The sequence below is a fragment of the Mixophyes fleayi genome, chromosome 3, assembly GCF_038048845.1.
Source record: "Mixophyes fleayi isolate aMixFle1 chromosome 3, aMixFle1.hap1, whole genome shotgun sequence".
Taxonomy (NCBI): Eukaryota; Metazoa; Chordata; class Amphibia; order Anura; family Limnodynastidae; genus Mixophyes; species Mixophyes fleayi.
Window position 1 is genome coordinate 6,691,979 of NC_134404.1, and position 20,431 is coordinate 6,712,409.

Here is a 20,431-nt window from a genome sequence, read left to right on the forward strand (position 1 = left end):
CCGGGATGCATCATGGGATGAGGAAGCGTCCGAACGTTGCCCTGGCAATGGCCTGGCAGAGGTGGAAGTGACGTCCTAATCGTCATGGCGATGGCCGGGACAAGAGGCAGTGAGAAGAAGCAAGCCGCGGCGGCTCGTAGTAAAGCTGTGGCTCGTGACAGTACCCCTCCCCCCTTGAGGAGGGGTTAAGGAACCCCGACATCAAGGTTTGTTAGGAAATTGTTTGAAAAACTCCCTAATGAGTTTGCAGGCATGTAAACGTCTCTACGGAACCCAAGATCGTTCCTACAGGCCACGATCTTTCCACTGAACCAAGAAATGTATTTGCCCCTGGAACTTTTTAGAGTCAATAATTTTTTCCACCACAAATTCCTGATGATCCTCCAAGTTGACAGGTTGAGGTTTCCGTAAGTAGCGGAGCCTAGACTTGCATGCAGAGATAGCAGGCTTCAGGAGAGAACAATGGAAAGTGTTCAGAATCCTAAATGAATGAGGAAGCTTTAACCTGAAGGCAACAGGATTGACCTATTTAACAATAGAAAATGGTCCAATGAATGTAGGGCCAAGCTTTTTACAAGGCTGCTGGAGCTTGATATTGCTGGTGGAGAGCCAAACCTTTTGACCGATGCTAAATGAACAATATTTTCTATAACGAGGCCCGTAGTAAAGCATCATGAACTTTCTTCCAGACAGTCCTGAGATGCAAAGCCATAGGAACGCATCTCCGGGAGGCCAGAATGGTTGAGAAAGGAGAAGGAATTGGATCTTGGATGAAAACCAAAATTGGAGAAAAATGGAGAGTGGAGGAATGGCACGAGTTATTATATGCGAACTCATCCCACGGGAGCAAAAATAACCAATTGTCTTGAAATTTGGTGGTATAAAAGTGTAGGAATTGATCCAAAGATTAGTTAACTGTTTCAGTCTAATGTAACAAACAGTGAACTGTGACAGTGGCGCCCCACTAGGATATGCTGCCCAGTGTGTATCAACAAAGTATCACCAATACTTCACAAAAGAGACATGTAAAGCTACAACTGATACATACATATGGTGCTACCTTCACGCACACTTGAACCAGATGATAGATGGCCAAATGTATGATGACCATATGTGATTCTCTGGAATATGAAAAAATGCAACACAAAAGGAACTGATAGTATAGTATGTTGACATATCAATTGGATAAAAACATGATGCAAAAATGCCCGTGCTTGAATACAAAATACACATGACACCCATGACTTCACTCTAGATGAAACCCCTCCAGGGTAAATGCTTACTAGAGCCAAGGCGAAAACAAGCCCATCAAGGTAAAACGGATGTCCCACTTGTCCTCAGGTTGCACCAACGGTATCAAAAGCTCAAAATAAAAAGGAACATAGAGGATCTAGCGCATTATCTTTTTAATACAGATGATGTTGTACATAAACAATTATGCTCGTACCAGAAAATTAGTGGAAAAAAGCACACATATATCAATATATCAATGGAGATGGAAATGTCCACAATCTTTCATCGTTTCAGTCTGTCCATTGGACTGAGGCTGATAGGCTGATGAGAGACTGATTTTAATCCCAAGGAGGTTACAGAAGGACTTCCAGAACTGGGCAACAAATTGGGAGCCACGGTCAGAAACAATATCGATAGGTAAGCCATGAAGACGTAAAACATTCTGTACAAATAGCACAACCAAACTCTGAGCACTGGGGAGCTTGGTCAGTGGAGCAAAATGGGACATCTTACTAAAACAGTCCCCTACTACCCAAATAGTGTTGTTTCCTGAAGAATATGGCAGATCCACAATAAAATCCATTGACATATGTGTCCAGGGTTTCGAAGAAGTAGACAAGGGCATAAGCGGACCTGAAGGACAGGTTCTGGAAGTTTTGTTTTTTGTGCAATCTTCACAGGACAGGACAAAACTCTCGAAATTCCAGATAAAGGAAGGCCACCACACTGCCCAGCCCATTTGTTCTCAGGGGCCTCAAAAAGGACAGCTCTTCGTAGATGAACCGGAACAAATAGGCACCCTGCAGGTGTTTCAGGAGGGGCTAACTTCTGGAATTAACGAACGATGTTACCTAGGTCTTGAGTCAAACCCGCATGAATAATGGAAGATGGAAAAATGGACTGCGGTTCTCCAGCAGGTAGTTGGAGGAATGAAACTCCTAGACAAAGTATCCGCCTTGGTATTCATAGATCCAGGTCTATAGGTTAAGACAGGGGTACCCAAAGTGTGCGCCGCGGCCGCCCTTGCAAAAGAAGAAGTAAAAAAGGGAAAAAAAATACTTACCTATCCAGCGCCAGATCCTCCTCCCCATTGTTCTCACTGACTGCCGAGGGTGACGTCATCACGTCCGACAGTGACAGTGTCAGTGAGGAGCAGCAGCAGAGAGGACATCAGGAAAGAAGACAGCAGAAAATGAGGAAAGAAGGTAAGTAAAGGAACGGAGAGTGAAGGGGGACAGAGAGAGATGCTGAAGGGGAGGGGACAGAGTGAGATGCTGAAGGGGGGGACAGAGTGTGAGATGGTGAAGGGGGACATAGAGTGTGAGATGGTGAAGGGGGACACAGAGTGTAAGATGCGAAGGGGGTTACAGTGATTTGATGAAGGGGATACAGAGTGATATGGTAAAGGGGCCTAAATACATCTTACGTCATTTTGACCCAACTACTTAAAAATCTGGACTACTCAGTAATTATTTTGGCTTAGAGGTGCCTTGGAAAAATTATGGTGACCCTAAGGCTACCTCGAACTGAGAAAGTTTGGGAACCACAAAGTTAAAAGGAGTGAAAAATAATTCCCATCGAGCTTGTCTGGAGTTTCAATATGCAAAAGGTTTTTATGATCAGTGAAAACTGAAATTGTATGAACCGCTCCCTCCAACCAGTGACGCCACTCCTCAAAGACCCACTTAATTTCTAGAAGTTCTCGGTCGCCTACATCGTACTTAACCTCAGCAACAGAAAATTTGTGTTAAAAGAACTTACATGGATGCAATCTATGATCACAGGGGTCCCTCTGGGATAGGAGGGCACCAGCGTATAGTTTAGAGGCATCTACCTCCAGGATGAATGATAACTGCGGATTGGGATGCTTGAGGACCGGAGAAGTGGTGAATGCCCTTTTAAGGGCTTCAAATGACACTATGGCCTCCGATGACCAATTACTGGAATCCACCCCTTTGCGGGTAAGAGCTGTGATGGGAGCCACCAAATCAGAAAAGGCTAGGATGAATCTCCGATAATAATTTGCAAAGCCAAGAAATCTTTGGATAGCTTTTAACTTCGTGGGACGTACCCATTCCAGAATGGCATGGACCTTGCTAGGTTCCATAGAGAATCCATCAGGGAAGATTATATATCCAAGGAAGGACACCTTTTGAACTTCAAATTCACATTTTTCTAGTTTGGCAAAGAGGTGATGCTCTCTGAGTCTTATGAGAACTTGTTTGAAATGGACTCGATGCTGTGGCAAAGACGGAGAATAAATCATGTCTCATGCAGATATAATATAACGAACTGTCCAAGGAAATCACTGAGAACCTAATTGATAAGATCTTGGAAGACAGCAGGCGCATTACACAGGCCGAAGGCCATGACCAAGTACTCATAATGGCCAGATAGAGTGTTAAAAGCCGTCTTCCACTCATCGCCCTCCCTGATGCGTATGAGGTTGTAAGCAACATGAAGATCAATCTTGGTGTAAATAGTAGCATCTCTAAGTTGGTCAAACAAGAGTGAGATGAGTGGAAGCGGATAAGTGTTTTTAATGGTGATCTTGTTTAAGCCACGAAAATCAATGCACGGGCATAGACTACTGTTCTTCTTAGATACAAAAAAACACCCAGCTCCCACTGGAGATTTTGAAGGTCTAATAAAACCTTTCTGTAAATTTTCCTTCACATAATCCTGCATTGCCTTAGTATCAGGACCAGAGAGGGAGTATAACCTTCCTTTGGGTAATTTAGATCCTGGAACTAGATCAATGGCGCAATCAAGTCACAGTGTGGAGGCAGAGAGTTGGCCGCCTTCTTGGAAAATAAGTCCTGGAATTCATAAGGAGGAGAAAGTTGCTCCGGTAGGGGCTGCAGAAACCAAAGAGACAAGGTCAAACAATTTTGAGAACAATGATTACTCCAGCGAACAATCTATAACCAGGTTCTGGAGGTGGAGCCAGGGATGACCCGGAATTAATGGAATGGAAGGACAATTAATAGAATAGAAGAACAGGGTTTCGGAATGAAGGGACCCCACTGTAATGACGGGGTTATGAAGGAAATCCTGCCTCCGGGTAAAGGGCGTCCATCCAGACCACAGACAGTGATTGCAGTGTTGATTTTCATGAGAGGTATCCCAAGAGGGTTAGCAAAGCCGATATCTAAAAAAAATACCTGAGGCACCACTATCAAGAAAGGCTGAGATGGCGGAGGAATGTGGTCTAAAGGCAATATGAGCGGAAACTAGTAACGCATTTTTGGAAGAAATGAACTACAGACCTGGATGAACCTCTTCCACATTCTCTAGGCCTGTTCTTTTCCCGACTTGTTGGGACAGGAACAAACAAGGTGACCTTTGGTTCAACAATATTAACAAAGACCTAAGGTGCGTCTCCTAGTTCTTTCCTCCTGGGAGAGGCGATAGACCCTAGCAGCATAGGTTCCACTGCTTCCATAGAAGGAGGAGACACAGAAAGGAGTCTACATGAAGTCGGTGCTTCCTTCTCAGCTTTTCTTTCTTTGAATTGTCTATCAATCTTAATAGCGAGCTGCATAAGTCCCTACAGGAAGATAGGTGAAGGATATTGTACCAGAGAATCCTTAAATTGTTCTGACAACCTTAAACAGAACTGGCTGCGCAGTGCTGGGTCGTTCCACTCGCTGTCAGTGGACCACCGCCGGAATTCGGCAGAGTGTTCTTCAGTGGAGCGTCGGCCTTGTTTTAATGATCTGAGGTGAAACTCAGCAAAAGCCACCCGATCCGAGTCGTCATATAGGAGACCTAAGGCATTGAAAAATGAATCCACTGATCTTAATGAAGGACTGTCAGAAGGCAAGCTAAAAGCTCAGGACTGAGGGTCACCCTGAAGGAGTGATATCACTATACCCACTTTCTGCTGCTCAGAGCTGGAGGAGTTGGGTCGTAGACAAAAATAAAGTTTACATCTCTCTTTAAAGTTACGGAACAAGCTTCTGTCCGCAGAGAATCGGTCAGGTAAATTCAACTTGAGCTCCACAGTAGGTGCCGGAGGGGCCTGTGAGGTTTGGGCGGCTTCCTCTTTCACAGAAAAGTGGTGAGAAAGACTTTGGACCATTTGTGATAAGGTTTGAATATGGCCAACAGCACCTGAGCTGGAGATGTATTAGTCCCGAGGTTCATCCATGGAAGCGAGTTCTTCCAGAGTCTTCACTGACCTGTCACGACTGCCGGTTATAGTCATAAGCTTGTAGAACAGGTGGTAGAGGTCTTCGCCTTTAGCTGCCGCCTTTCCCGTATAGCTTAATGTGCTCAAAGGTACTCAGATGCTCCCATGTCTTATGCTCTGCGAGGTACAAGGTTATGGTTTAAACCGTAGCGTGGCAAGGAAATGGCAGCACAAGGCAAATGAAGTCAGGGACAGGCCAAGGTCAAAAGGCACGAGCAGTCAGCGAAGTGGGGTCCAGGCAAAGGGTCAGGACCGGCAGAAAGACAGGATATCCGAGTCACAGGCAGGAGTCAGGGTCACCAGCAGAGAATCACAATCCAATAAACAAGCCAAAGGTCATATACAGAAAGGTCAATCCATAGGTACAGCAGTAAAAGAACACAGAACAATCAGCAGGTGAGCAGCCAGGATACTGAGCGCTATAACCGGCAGGGAGGCTAAGCCCTCCCTGCCTTAAATACAGATAATGATCAATCAGGAGCAATCTCCATAAACAAACAATGAGCCCCAGCTGGTGTGTGTGTAAACTGCTCATGGGCCCAAGCAACAGCTTGCCGGATCACAGCACTATCTACATTATTTACTTGCACACGCGCCCGGCTGTGTTTGCCTTCCAGGACACGTCAGGGGCTGAAGAAGCGTCTGACTGTTGCAATGGCCGGGTAGAGGCGGAAGTGATGTCCCGGTCATCATGACAACAGCTGGGACGAGGGGCAGTGAGAAGAAGCGAGCCGCGAAGGCTCATAGTAAAGCCATGGCTCGTGACACTTTATAAGCCCTTACCACCACAAATTGGGGGCAACCAAATACTCTGGAACATATTTCATTCTTTAGAAAAGGGGCAGCTATAGGCAAGGCCCCTGTAAAGCTGTTCTTGATGTTTTATGATTTCAAGCGATATTTCCATAATACATTCAAACAGAAGTGCTCTTGGAAAGAGCACAATGCATCTTTTTATGAGTTCAGAGAGATCTGATCTCCAGGACCTAGAGCTGGTGAAGTACTTGTGGGAAGGAAAAGACTGTGCGCCCTCCCGCAGAGCCGGGATGTCCATTTAAATGTGTCTCATCCACCCATTTATATAATCCCTTATTGCAAAATGAAATGTAATTGCTGCATTCAGTAGGAAATTTGCTGTGTTCGTTCACCTTAACCACAGACAGAGTGGAACGCTCCTGGTACAATGTCACTAGGATCCGACATAGTTGATAACCTGGGACTCCAGCATATCTACCAGTGTTGTTAATAAGACATTTACTTCCCTACAGTTTTGTGAACATAAAATGCTTAATTTCCCCACATAGACCCTGATGTACACAAAGACCACCCAGCTCTCTTACCTCGGACTGGGGTCACACACTTCTGCTGACCTCCAGAAACGCAGCATTTCTCAGAGGCTTCACAGTCTGAATCCCGGCTGCACTGGACGGACGGACACTGCAGAGGGTCCAACTCTTTCCCATCATTTCTCGGGCAAACACCCTCTGGTTCTGCACCGAGAGAGAAGTTCTGTGTAAGAAACTAGACAGGGAATTATTTGCAACAAGCCAATAAAGAGCCGAGAAGAAGAATCTGGACACAACAGGAAAGCGTAGGGTGATACGGTCTCGGATGGGTATTTCTCAGCACATGGAGAGACTGTACTATACCCCATGGACTGATATGTCCGAGGGACTTATAACACACACACTAATACCATTTATCTGTGATACCTGGCACAGGGTCCCAGCAGCTGTTCCCACAGATATTACAGCACTTCTGTACACCGGGGCACTGACTGTCACTGTCACACTTCGGGTCTGGAAGAGGCTCTGTACACTTGGCTTTTATAGGGGGACAGCGGCCAGGTCTGACTGCAGAGAGAGGACGGAGAATGACTTTCAGTGCTCGGCCAGCAGGAAACTAGACACACCGGAGCCACGTTATTACCTTCCACAGGGGCCACACATTTCCAGCCACAGTTGGAGCAGCAACATTTCGTGGAGCTGGGACACTGCTTGTCATTCTGACACTCGGCAGGTCCAGGTCTGGCATATTCACAGGAGGCCGGATTGAACGGAGGACACACACGACTCAAATCTACAAATATGTGGAAAAATTAGTAACTCCATGGTTTCCATATTTCTGCTTCCCCTCTAGATCACCGGGATTAGTAGAATGTTTATAAAAAAAACCTTAACAGATAAGTGTTTAACATTAATATACAGAGGCGAACCGCAACAACATTATAATACAGTGGACATAGTTTCAATAAAAATATCATATCTATAGTAAATCCAGCCTCCTATAACATAGGATCACTCCCTTCATTCTTTTACCTTTTTCTCCAAAAATGCTGCTTTTTTTAGCCTAATGTATGTGATAAATTATTCACGAGTGTGAGTACATATCGGGATGTATTTATTACACTTTCGTAGTTTGGAAGCTTTCCATTAGACTGGTCTAATTGCACATAGATATGTCCTTTCTGTTAGCAATAGCGGTGGGCGCTGCCATCTGCCCAGATGTTTGCCAGGTAACGGAAACCGGTGTCCTGCCTCATTGTCAGCTTATTGCCGAGCAATGGCAACCAGCATCTTCTCTCCCTTCTGCCGGTGTCTAGATGTTTGTTAGGCAGAAGCACCAGACTAGGGGGTAAATGTGTCAAGCTGCGATTTTGCAACTCCAGCGATTTTCTCGGGAGAGTTGAAACTCGCCGATGTATGAAGCTGAGTTTTCATACAAAATCGCCGGAGTTCTGCTTCTGTCAAAATTGCTACTTGCAAAATCGCCAGAGATCAAACTCACCACTGTTTGCCACTGCAGCTATACAAGTCTACAGTGTATGAAGCTGCGAGTTAGCAAACTCAGGAGATTTTGCTTCTAAACACGCCAGATACAACACGCTGCTTGATAGCAGCGTGTTGTATCAACACATCACTGTTACACTGCCCTGGCAGTGTAAAAAAGTTAAAGAATAGATAAAAGTAAAAAAAAAAAAAAAGGGTGGGGTCACCCTGCTATTTATGCTTAACCCTAGTGCTGCCTGACTAGTGCTGGTCCCGTGAAAATCGGGTTTTTATGAGGGACTTGTGGTTTTGTAAACTTTTTTCTTTGTGGAACTACAGGGCCCAGCAAGCCAGGGATGTCAGGGCATGTTGGCACTTGTGGTTCTCCAAGTGCCAACATGCCCTGGCTGCCGTGGGTATGCTGGTGCTTGTAGTTATACAAGCAACAGCATGCCCACAGTTTTTAGGGCAACCTGGCTGGCTGGGACTTGTAGTTCCACAAACAAAATTGGTGTCAGTTTGTTTTTTTTAAACCTTTACCGCCGTATTACCCTACTACCCACAGCCCAGGGGTAGTAGGAAGAGCCCTAGTGCTATCAGCACTGGGCTGGTTCTTTCTAGGGGGGGGGCCCGCTCGTTTTTTTCGGCGGACCCCACTCCCTTGGGAATCCAGCTCAGCGCTGAACAGTCTAGGGTTGGTTAGTCATTATGGCAGGGGGACCCCTGCCGCGCGTCCCCCTGCTATAGTGCCGCCAACCCTGGCTGGTAAAGGGAAAATCAGGGGGGCACCACGCAAAAATTTTCCCCGATTTTCACGGGACCAGCACTAGTCAGGCAGCACTAGGGTTAAGCATAAATAGCAGGGGGACCCCACGCTTTTTTTTTTTTAACTTTTATCTAATCTTTAACTTTTTAGCAGGGCCATTGTAACAGTGATGTGTTGACAACTCACTGTTACAACACAGGAGAGATTGCCAAACACAGGAGAGTTAGCTAAACTCGGGAGTGTTTACATCGCTCAAACTCGCCAGAGATGACCAGCGATTTTGAACATGAGTGTCAAAATCGCAGCTTGATACATTCCCATTTTTTTTTAAAAAAATTGTGGGTAAACATCAGCGATTTTCCGCGATTTAAACACGCTGGCAAACTCGCACTTTGATACATTTACCCCTAGATGTATTTCTTCATCTGTTGATGTGGTTCCCATTATGGCTGATGAGTGCCCTCTCTCCCATTGGTTCCCCATCCTTTATAAACCTCTTCCTTACCACCACCTGTGCTGGGTATAGTTTTGTCTGAACGTTTGTGCTGTGTAGATATATTGTGACCCAGATCGTCTGTGTATCCTGTGTAGATCAGCTATAACTGGACTGTGTCTTACTCCTGCCATGGCCCTCAGCTTGTTACTGGATTTGCTATTAACCTTTGCCCGCTCTGACCTCTGCCTGATTACCAGACTTGCCCTTGACCTCTCACCCCCTGACCTCTGTCACGTTCGTATGTTTCTCTTGATCCAATTTGGGACTCTTGGGTTTTGCTGAAGCAGGAGTCTGGCAGAAACTGGAGGGCTTGATAAAACCACTGTTCATCTGGAATGCACTGAGTAGCACTAGCAATATGGGATTCTAGGACCGGTGTCTGTGCCAGAATAACGTACTGGAATCTGCCGTAGCAACACTCTGGAACTATTTGTGATAATTCAGCCCCGCCACCAGTAACCAGACACAAGGAACTAGAACCCACTACTAGGAACTCAGAATGTGCAGCACACAGAAACTTGGAACAGAATGAGCTGGAACTGGAGAGAGGAACTCAGATCTGTGACTAGGGATAGAGGACTCGGGACTGTGAGACAACCACAGACCTGGAACCCACCCACAGATACACAGAACTGGAACTGAGCTCTATAAACTCAAAACCAGCCTCAGCTACAGGACTGGCGATACCGGCAAAAACCCAGAGCACTGCAGAATTAGCAGATGATGCAAAGTTCTAGCTGAGGTATGAGCACTATGGAGGAACACAGCATTCTTGCAGGAAGATGGAAAGTGCAAGGTATTTGCAGAAAGTTGAGCACTTTGGGAAGTGCAGAATGTTTTGCAGAAATAAGTGCCCTTTGGAAATGCAGGGTACTTGCAGAGAGATGGTGTGACAGGATGGACCGCCTATGCCACCCTGTCTGTTGTTGCGAGGAACCGACTGGACTTACTTTGCCACCGTTCCCTTTCGTTATTTCGAATACGCCCCTCCTGCCGCAGTGGGAGGGGCCTGCTGCCACCAATTAGCTCCTTTTATGGCACTCATAACCACATTCCTTCTGGGTCACTGACGCTGCTAGCGTGTCCTTGCTGGTGTACCTGGACTGGTCCTCCTGACCTATTACTATGGATCAGGGATGCTGTGGATGGATCCCCCCTGGCCTATCACACTAACCAGGGCTGCAGGTAGCAGGCGGGCGATGGTACTGGAAACGCTTGGGTCCAACCGCAGACACAGCCAGAGAACGGATTAGATTTTAGGGTCTAATCTGTAGATCACAGGAAACAGCAATATTGAAGATGTTTTCAAGCAGTTTTTTGAAGCAGAGTCATGTTTTATTGCTCAAGTGTCCTGACAAGGACAGTCCCACTGATTTAAGGTATCAGTGGTCAGGTCAGATGAAGTCAGAAGAACGATTACATGCTCACAGAGCACATCTTTTATACAGTTCAGAAATAATCTATTTTTAGAAACAGGATATACTCTATTCATACAAACATAAATTTACATACATTGCAAAGTCACTAGTATTTATACTTAGCTTTTAAATTCTTAAAAACCTTGCTACGATTTCCTGCACCTTTGAGATGCAGGAAATGGGGCAGCACGTTTTAAATTAAAAACCTTCCTGTCTCCAAGTTAAACCTCACACCTCAAAAGATGTATTTAAGACATGGCCTTTCATCAGATCATTCGGAATTCATATTCACACAACAACAAAAGGGACATACAACAAGCTAGTTTCCCAAGCCACAATAGACTTGGTAAACACAGGCTCATTGTGTCAGATATATCATAATTGCCAACTCTCCCTGAATGTCAGGGAGACTCCCTGAAATAGGGGGGATCTCCCTCACTCCCTGAAGAGTCTGGTATTCTCCCTGATGCTGAGCCAGTACAAGACGTGGTTGGCTTCGCCATCTGTGACATGATGACAGTTCAGATATTGTGTCCTATGTCCATGTACTGATGCCTATGGAGGTGGCCATTTTCATGGAGATCAAGATTTAATCAAAGACTGACAGGTAAGACAACATGACTTCAGTAATTTAGACAGAAATGTAAAAGACACTTCAGTCTCTAGAGATTGATTAGCTGCTTTACTTTAACGCATAGTTGCCTACTCCCGGGAGAGCAGGGCAACCTCCCAGTTCTCGCCCTCGCAATAGATAAGTTGTGGGGTCGGGGCTTAATGATGCAAATACTGTGTCATCTTAGCCCCACCCCCTGCTGTAATTGGGCTAATTTGTGACAATCGTTTAGAGGGCGTGACCAAAATAATGCGAGTCGTCAAACCCCGCCCCCACACGCCCACCTCCTCCGGAATCTCCCTGAAGCCAAAAAGGAAAAGTTGGCAAGTATGAGATATATACATCAGAAATAGGAATTTCCTACAGCAAAGTTAGACAAAAGACAAATTTCTTCCCTGATCTCAGAAATAACGATTACCTATCCCACAATATAAACAATATCAAAAAATAAGTGCAGATGCAATTACATAAATAAGTGCCCTGCGCTATTCGCTTTAAATAAGTTTTTACCAAAAGTTATTTATCAGTAATCCAGTCACAGATGGCTACTAGGCAATGCAGGGTACTTGCAGAAATGTATTGGCTTTTAAATGCAGGATATACAAGCACAGTGCTGGAAACCACTAGAACCTGGAATCAAGAACTATCCTCAGAATAAAAAGTGTGTTATTCTGGCAATGAGCAGATCTCAGCAGCAGGTTTACATAGGGTCTTCCTAACAGCTATTGGTTGCACAGATTATGTGACCACAGCTCCTGAATCTGGTTCGCCTGGAAAGATCACATGTCTGAAACCAAGATGGTCATACCCATGCAGCCGAAAAAACTAATATGTGTTTGTCTACAAATGAAAATGTGGTGGTCAAAATTCTGCAGGCAACCAGGAGAGACCCGGATAGCCATGGCAGCGGATAAACACTTTCCCTTGCCCTCCCTTCCAACCTTGGACTGAATAACACACTTGCTATGAACCTCTGCCTATCCTGACCTCGATCTGATTACCAGACTTGCCAATGATCAGCCTCTATCCTTGGTTGGAATTCCAGACTTGCTTTTGAACTCTGCCTGCCCTGACCGCAGTCTGTTTCTCGGATTGCTAAATCACCATCTGCGTCCTACAGTGTTCTTTTCACATAACCCAGCAATATCTAGACTTATTAAGCCCTTACTACCACGAGTTAAGACCTGGGGCAACCGAGTACTCTGGAACATATTACATTCCTTGCAAAAGGGGCAGCTATAGGCAACGACCTTGGGAAGCAGTTCCTTAGGTTTTATTCTTTCAAGTGATGTTGCCAGAAGTCTTTCATGCAGAAGTTCTCCTGGAAGGAACACAATACACTTTTATATGAGTTCAGAAAGATCATATCTACAGGACCTAGAGGTGGTGAAGTACTTGTGGGAAGGAAAAGACTGTGCGCCCTCCCGCAGAGCTGGGATGTCCCTTTAAATGTGTCTCATCCACCCATTTATATAATTCCTTCCCACAAAATGAAATCTAATTTCTGCATTCAGTAGGAAAGTTGCTGTGTTCGTTCACCTTAACCCCAGTCAGAGTGGAACGTTCCTGGTACAATGTCACTAGGATCCAACATAGTCGATAACCTGGGACTCAAGTATATCTACCAGTGTTGGTAATCAGAAATTTTCTCCCCATAGTTCTGTGAACATAAAATGCTTAATTTCCCCACATAGACCCTGATGTACACAAAGACCACCCAGATCTCTTACCTCGGACTGGGGTCACACACTTCTGCTGACCTCCAGAAACGCAGCATTTCTCAGAGGCATCACAGTCTGAATCCCGGCTGCACTGGACGGACGGACACTGCAGAGGGTCCAACTCTTTCCCATCATTCCTAGGGCAAACACCCTCTGGTTCTGCACCGAGAGAGATGTTCTGTGTAAGAAACTAGACAGGGAATTATTTGTAACAAGCCAATAAAGAGCCGAGAAGAAGAATCTGGACACAACAGGAAAGCGTAGGGTGACACGGTCTCGGATGGGTATTTCTTAGCACATGGAGAGACTGTACTATACCCCATGGACTGATATGTCCGAGGGACTTATAACACACACACTGATAACATGTATCTGTGATACCTGGCACAGGGTCCCAGCAGCTGTTCCCACAGATCTTACAGCACTTCTGTACACCGGGGCACTGACTGTCCCTGTCACACTTCGGGTCTGGAAGAGGCTCTGTACACTTGGCTTTTATAGGGGGACAGCGGCCAGGTCTGACTGCAGAGAGAGGTCGGAGAATGACGTTCAGTGCTCGGCCAGCAGGACACCAGACACACCGGAGCCACGTTATTACCTTCCACAGGGGCCACACATTTCCAGCCACAGTTGGAGCAGCAACACTTCATTGAGCTGGAACACTGGCTGTCATTGTAACACTTGGCGGGTCCAGGTCTGGCCAATTGACAGATGCTCGGATTGAACGGAGGACACACACGACTCAAATCTACAAATAAAAGGAAAAATTAGTAACCTCAGCAGATTCCATATTTCTGCCTCTAGATCACCAGGATTAGTAGAATGTTAAAAAACCCATTAATATACATAGCGAACTGCGCCAGTCTCATAATACAGTGGGCATTTTCATTTAATATGTTTAAATATTTCCAGCATAGAGTGTGTAGAGTGCGTTGAGACAGAATGTGGGAATCCAGCGTTAGTGCACATTCTGATCTGCCTAGAACAATACACTCCCATCTCCCGATCTCCAGCGAGAACCCCGATAAACTCATATGTAGCAAGATATACCGGTTGGTGGATTTACTTCAAAGTGTGCAAAGTGAAAATACTAAAAATATCACATCTAAATCCAACCTGTAATAACTTTAGTGTCAGCTCTTTCATTCTTCACCTTTTGCTTCAAAAATGCTGCTGGTTTAGCCTAATATATGAGTTAAATTATTCAGGAGTGTGAGCAGCTATTGAGATGTATTTATTTCATTTTTGATTATTTGACGCTTTCCATTAGACTGGTCTAAGTGCACATAGATATGTCCATTCTGTTAGCAATAGCGGTGGGCGCTGCCATCTGCCCAGATGTTTGCCAGGTAGCGGCAACCGGTGTCCTGCCTCATTGTCAGCTTATTGCCGAACAATGGCAACCAGCGTCTTCTCTCCCTTCTGCCGGTGTCTAGATGTTTGTTAGGCAGCAGCACCAGACTAGCTGTATCTCTTCATCTGTTCATGTGTTTCCCATTATGGCTGATGAGTGCCCTCTCTCTCATTGGTTCCCCGAACTTTATAAACCTCTTCCTTACCACCACCTGTGCTGGGGATAGTTTGTCTGATCCCGTGTGCTGTCTATTTCTGCTGTGATCCGGAACTTGCACCAGTACTGTGTGTTCTGTGTCTGCTGTGATCTGGACCTTCCACCAGTACTGTGTGTTCTGTGTCTGCTGAGACCTGGACCTTGCACCAGTACTGTGTGTTCTGTGTCTGCTGTGACCCGGACCTTGCACCAGTACTGTGTGTTCTGTGTCTGATGTGACCCGGACCTTGCACCAGTACTGTGTGTTCTCTGTCTGCTGTGACCCGGACCTTGCACCAGTACTGTGTGTTCTGTGTAGACTGCTGTGATCTGGACCTTGCACCAGTACTGTGTGTTCTGTGTTTGATGTGACCCGGACCTTGCACCAGTACTGTGTGTTCTCTGTCTGCTGTGACCCGGACCTTGCACCAGTACTGTGTGTTCTGTGTAGACTGCTGTGATCTGGACCTTGCACCAGTACTGTGTGTTCTGTGTTTGATGTGACCCGGACCTTGCACCAGTACTGTGTGTTCTGTGTATGCTGTGACTCGGACCTTGCACCAGTACTGTGTGTTCTCTGTCTGCTGTGACCCGGACCTTGCACCAGTACTGTGTGTTCTCTGTCTGCTGTGACCCGAACCTTGCACCAGTACTGTGTGTTCTCTGTCTGCTGTGACCCGGACCTTGCACCAGTACTGTGTGTTCTGTGTATGCTGTGACTCGGACCTTGCACCAGTACTGTGTGTTCTGTGTCTGCTGTGACCCGGACCTTGCACCAGTACTGTGTGTTCTGTGTAGATCTGCTGTGACCCGGACCTTGCACCAGTACTGTTTGTTCTGTGTATGCTGTGACCCGGACCTTGCACCAGTACTGTGTGTTCTGTGTAGACTGCTGTGATCTGGACCTTGCACCAGTACTGTGTGTTCTCTGTCTGCTGTGACCCGGACCTTGCACCAGTACTGTGTGTTCTGTGTATGCTATGACCCAGACCTTGCACCAGTACTGTGTGTTCTGTGTATGCTGTGACTCGGACCTTGCACCAGTACTGTGTGTTCTGTGTATGCTGTGACCCGGACCTTGCACCAGTACTGTGTGTTCTGTGTAGACTGCTGTGACCCAGACCTTGCACCAGTACTGTGTGTTCTGTGTATGCTGTGACCCGGACCTTGCACCAGTACTGTGTGTTCTGTGTAGACTGCTGTGACCCAGACCTTGCACCAGTACTGTGTGTTCTGTGTCTGCTGTGACCCAGACCTTGCACCAGTACTGTGTGTTCTGTGTCTGCTGTGACCCGGACCTTGCACCAGTACTGTGTGTTCTGTGTAGACTGTATTAAAGTAATTCTATCATTTTCAAATAAGCATTGCATAGGCGATTGTATTGTGTTTCTAACTCACAAAGTGATTTATTTTAGGAGATGTAAATAGTCAACAATTCAATACATTATTATATTATGATACAGTACAGTACAGCCAATACCAAAAGATACATACATACCACTGCTATCGCATGCGCTCGCTGCGCTAACCACGTGCACCCCTGGACAGTGATTCACCTTTGAATACTGTGATCAGTGAAGTCTGAGATCTGGGTGCACAGCTATGATCATATATACACAGTCAGTGTTACAGAGAACAATGCAAATGACGTGGCTTGCTTCTATAGGTCCAGACATCAGATGGGTCCAGGCTAAACAGGTCATAGGCTGATTCAATCTAAGGAATCCGAAGGTGGGGGTCGTCTCTCCAGGGAATGAGCTCCTTTCGTCCCGCCAATGCTCCAGTTACAATTAGCATTTCATAGCCAACATCATACAAAGGTTTATTCCCTAATATCAATAACTAAAGTATGCAATGTGCGATCTCTTCGCCGACTGCACCGGACAGCTGCTGAAGATTAGGGTTTCAATATGATACTAGGCATGATACCTTTCCTATAACCTGAACCTTGAATATCACTGAAGTGTACATATAATCATATATATATATATATATATATATATATATATATATATAGACTAATAATAAACCAAATACTATCTGCTCATAAATTACAGTGTAACGGAACCAATATGAATATGAATTATATAAATAACTAAATGTTGTAATGCCAGTGTGTGCGTGCGTATTTTACCATGCGATCGCACCATGCCATGTGTTACGTGGCGTACGGATCGCAATCGCACGGCAAAACAATATTAACCAATATACTTTCGTTCATCCAATTATACGACTTCGACAGTCCACCCTTTGATAGTACAATAAACTATCACCTTAAAGATGTTATATGCAGGATCTCAGTACCACGTTTCATTGCTATGTAATGCAAATTCCCCTTGGTGTATGACCACACTGTTTGTAGCTCTAAGCAAGTTATCATAAGGGAGAGTCTTAATCCTCTAAACGACTTCTGCTTTTACTATAAACCGTACACTTCTGGAGCTTGGAGATAACCTTTTATATGCCCTTCAAGGGTGCAGTAAAACACTTAATACATTATTTGGAAAGGTACAAAGTACAATAGAACATGTATCAGTTATACAGAATACTCTACTACAGTTCTTCATGTCTAACAGGTTCATCTGTCCAACGCATGTCTTTAAGCTCAGAATACATTTAAACACTTCATGTTCATCAATAGCATCATCCTATGTCTATCAATAATTTCATATACAATTTCCTTCAGCTTGCGTTAATATACACACTTCTAATAATGTCTTCAGTTCTTTTCATCGACACTTGTGGGCGGGCTATTGTCTGTTCGTTCTTCCCAGTCTCCCAATACTCAGATTTAACAGTGATCGGCTTGCAAAGCATTGGGAGACTTCAGACTAAGGGACCTAGGTGTTGTACTTTTCCCCTAGTGACCTCCCACCCATAATTCGGGTACCTCAAGAATATTTAGTGGAAAGAGAACTAATCCTACTTGATATAATCACTGAGGCACGTGTGAGCACGCCCGGCACTTTGTTTGGTCTAAAACCTTACCCTACCAAGAATGATAATCATTCTCAAGGATGCCTGCTCAAGTCCGAAAATTACTGGACTGGCATCGCTGGGTGTACCTCTTTTTAACCATGGGGTCGCCGTACTTACAGATGTAATGCTACTCAGACAATAGCCCCTCGCACTTTCTCCAAGCTCCAAGGTTTCCAGATTTTCCTTTACCCCTGAATTGAATAGAGTAATTGGCTGGACCGATTATGCTACTAACTTCTCCTTCATCCCCAATACCTCCTTATCATTACCTGAACCAGCCTCTGTCACCTGCTAATAATTAAAAGAATTAACTGTCCTGAGAAGAGAATGAAATGAGAGAACTCAAAACAGGAAAACTACAACTTCATGCTGGACACCTCTCTTAGCCTTTGGCTCAGGTGCTGGTAACTGCATGCAAGGCCTTCCAGAACAGACTCATGAGTGCCCTTGGACCCTTCTCTGAGTGTTGGCCCCTCTGCAGTGGGTGGAATGGGCACCAGTGTGTCTCTGCTAAAATTGAAGCCGTGATGCTGGTAGCCTACACCTGGTACCTGTCTGTCAAATAACCTGAGCCTAAGAAATTATTGCTCCACAACTTACTCTCCCGATCCAACATCCTGACAGTTAGTGTGACTTTTCAGGAAACAGTGTTTTGGACGTTCTCGGTTGCTGTCTCACTATTTACCTTCTCTCAAGGTCTAACCTAGCCTCCCAGTTACAATCTCATCTAACGAGGGGTCATTAACATTTTAAAAACTGACAAGTTAAGAGTCTGCCCAGGAGTGATCTTTTGGTAGCGGGACAGGACTAGTGGCCGAAGCTATCAGTCACTTCAATCAAGTTTCAACTCTTATTCTATTCAATTCGTTCTACCGAGTACCGTTACTTAAACTTTATGTTCACACTGGTTAATGGCTAATTGAAAGTATGTGATTTGTTACCACTACTCATACATTATACATTGGTTATTAATAACATGAATACCCCTATCATCTATTATAACTCTAGGACTATCACATTGAATAACAAAAGCTTTGAGTATGACACAGTAATACATTAGACACATTTCAATATACCTTTACCCAGACATATTTCATTGGTACACCAGTGTATACTTGAGGATCCTGCATGGTGGTAATTGGATGACGTGTATTTGTTTTACCTGGAGGAAAACCCATCAGCAGGAGGGATATGGGATGGCTCTATTGGTATCATTTTCCTGACATTCTCTTAATCAAGATAGGACGTTGCCGTCCTACTAGCTTGAGACGAAATATCTGGTGCACCCCAATATACTCTTACCAGCTTGCACATATCTTCTGTACCCAGCTGAGCCAGACCATTTGCTGCCTCCTCTGGGACTGGGAGATACACTCTGGGAGCTTCTGGTCTACCTTGTCCATCTCTCCAGAGTCCACCAGACTCCTCACCACATCTCTTCACCTTCCAGACAGTTTATTCCTCAGGTAACACAAATCTTCATATATTAACCAATATGTGTATGTGTGCATGTTTGTGTGTGTGTGTTCACTTTTTAAAACTAAAACAATACAACGAAAAACAAAACAAAACATAGATTTGTTAGCTGTCACATAAAACCCTGCTGTCTATGTTCGCCCTGGTGTGACAACCATGTATGGTTGTGTGTGTAAGTGTGGACTTTACTAGCAGTTACTTCAGTTGGTAACTGCGTCACTGTATAAAGTCCTCTATGTAGTGTCCTAATCATGTGCTGGTATTACTATAAAAAGATTTCTCAGTCACCTCAACATCGCCCCCTAGACTAGAAAAATGCTGAAGGCCAATGTATATCAATCGATTTTCCCTCTGCCAACTCACATGCCCTTCTCAGTACCTCACATTCAGCTACTTGACTAAAAGAGAAAGACACAGGGGTCTATTTCTATAACACTTTCTTCAAATATAACAGTACCCAGTACATGTCTGTCTAACAGTAAAAAAATATAAAACACGAAAATTCTACATTTTCTAGGGTTTCACATTATGTCGTATCTTGTGGCACAAATCCTACTCCAATGTTCGATACAGAGATGCATATCTGTATGCTTAACCTCTAGCATTCTTCTGTCATCCTGTCGTCCCCACCCTTTGTGCATCCATATAAAGACACATTTTTGTACAGGAGGCACGAACCAAAACAAAAACAAAAAACGAAACAGATATGCAATCTATAAAACATGAATCGTATTTTCACAACAGAACCTTTCTTCTTAAAATCAGCAGTTTTTATACACATGAAAACAAAACCCCTGACTGTTTCTGTAACTCATGTCAATCTAGTGTGTGTATCTCTGAATTTGTCTTATGTAAAAAAGATAAAAATATGTCTTAGCCCCATTGATGAGACTGTGTCTGATTTTATCTCTACCAGAGCAGAGAGAGAGAGAGAGAGAGAGAGGGAGAAAGAGAAAGATAGAGGGGTACTAGCATTTGTGTAAAGAATGAGAAATAAGAAAGCAATGAATAATGGGAATACAAAGATTTGAATACAAACATACATGTAGAAAGAGAGATATTACAACACAAATGACAGCTGGATTGGACTCTATGGGAAAATGGCTATATTCATTCCACTGATCCCCTTAGCTATTTGCTAAACTATGACCCCCTCCCCATACTTGACTAGGGGGTCATAAACCAACCGTGCAATCCAGTGTCGTCCGTCATTTGTT

The 20,431-nt window shown here is 44.7% G+C and overlaps 2 protein-coding genes across 2 annotated transcripts in view; both read right to left on the reverse strand.

Annotated features, from left to right (window-relative positions):
* LOC142142549 (uncharacterized) overlaps positions 1 to 7,082 on the reverse strand; it is a 51,377-nt gene extending 44,295 nt beyond the window's left edge. Inside the window, exons 1-2 of the mRNA XM_075200428.1 lie at positions 7,032 to 7,082; positions 6,769 to 6,937 (exon numbers count right to left, since the gene is read on the reverse strand). Coding sequence (XP_075056529.1) covers positions 6,769 to 6,937; positions 7,032 to 7,082 — 220 coding nt within the window. The remainder of the gene's footprint in view (positions 1 to 6,768; positions 6,938 to 7,031) is intronic.
* A 33-nt stretch (positions 7,083 to 7,115) lies between these two features.
* LOC142143319 (uncharacterized) overlaps positions 7,116 to 20,431 on the reverse strand; it is a 55,147-nt gene continuing 41,831 nt past the window's right edge. The window contains exons 11-15 of the mRNA XM_075201057.1: positions 13,809 to 13,958; positions 13,592 to 13,732; positions 13,220 to 13,369; positions 7,358 to 7,507; positions 7,116 to 7,281 (exon numbers count right to left, since the gene is read on the reverse strand). Coding sequence (XP_075057158.1) covers positions 7,118 to 7,281; positions 7,358 to 7,507; positions 13,220 to 13,369; positions 13,592 to 13,732; positions 13,809 to 13,958 — 755 coding nt within the window. The 3' untranslated portion in view covers positions 7,116 to 7,117. The remainder of the gene's footprint in view (positions 7,282 to 7,357; positions 7,508 to 13,219; positions 13,370 to 13,591; positions 13,733 to 13,808; positions 13,959 to 20,431) is intronic.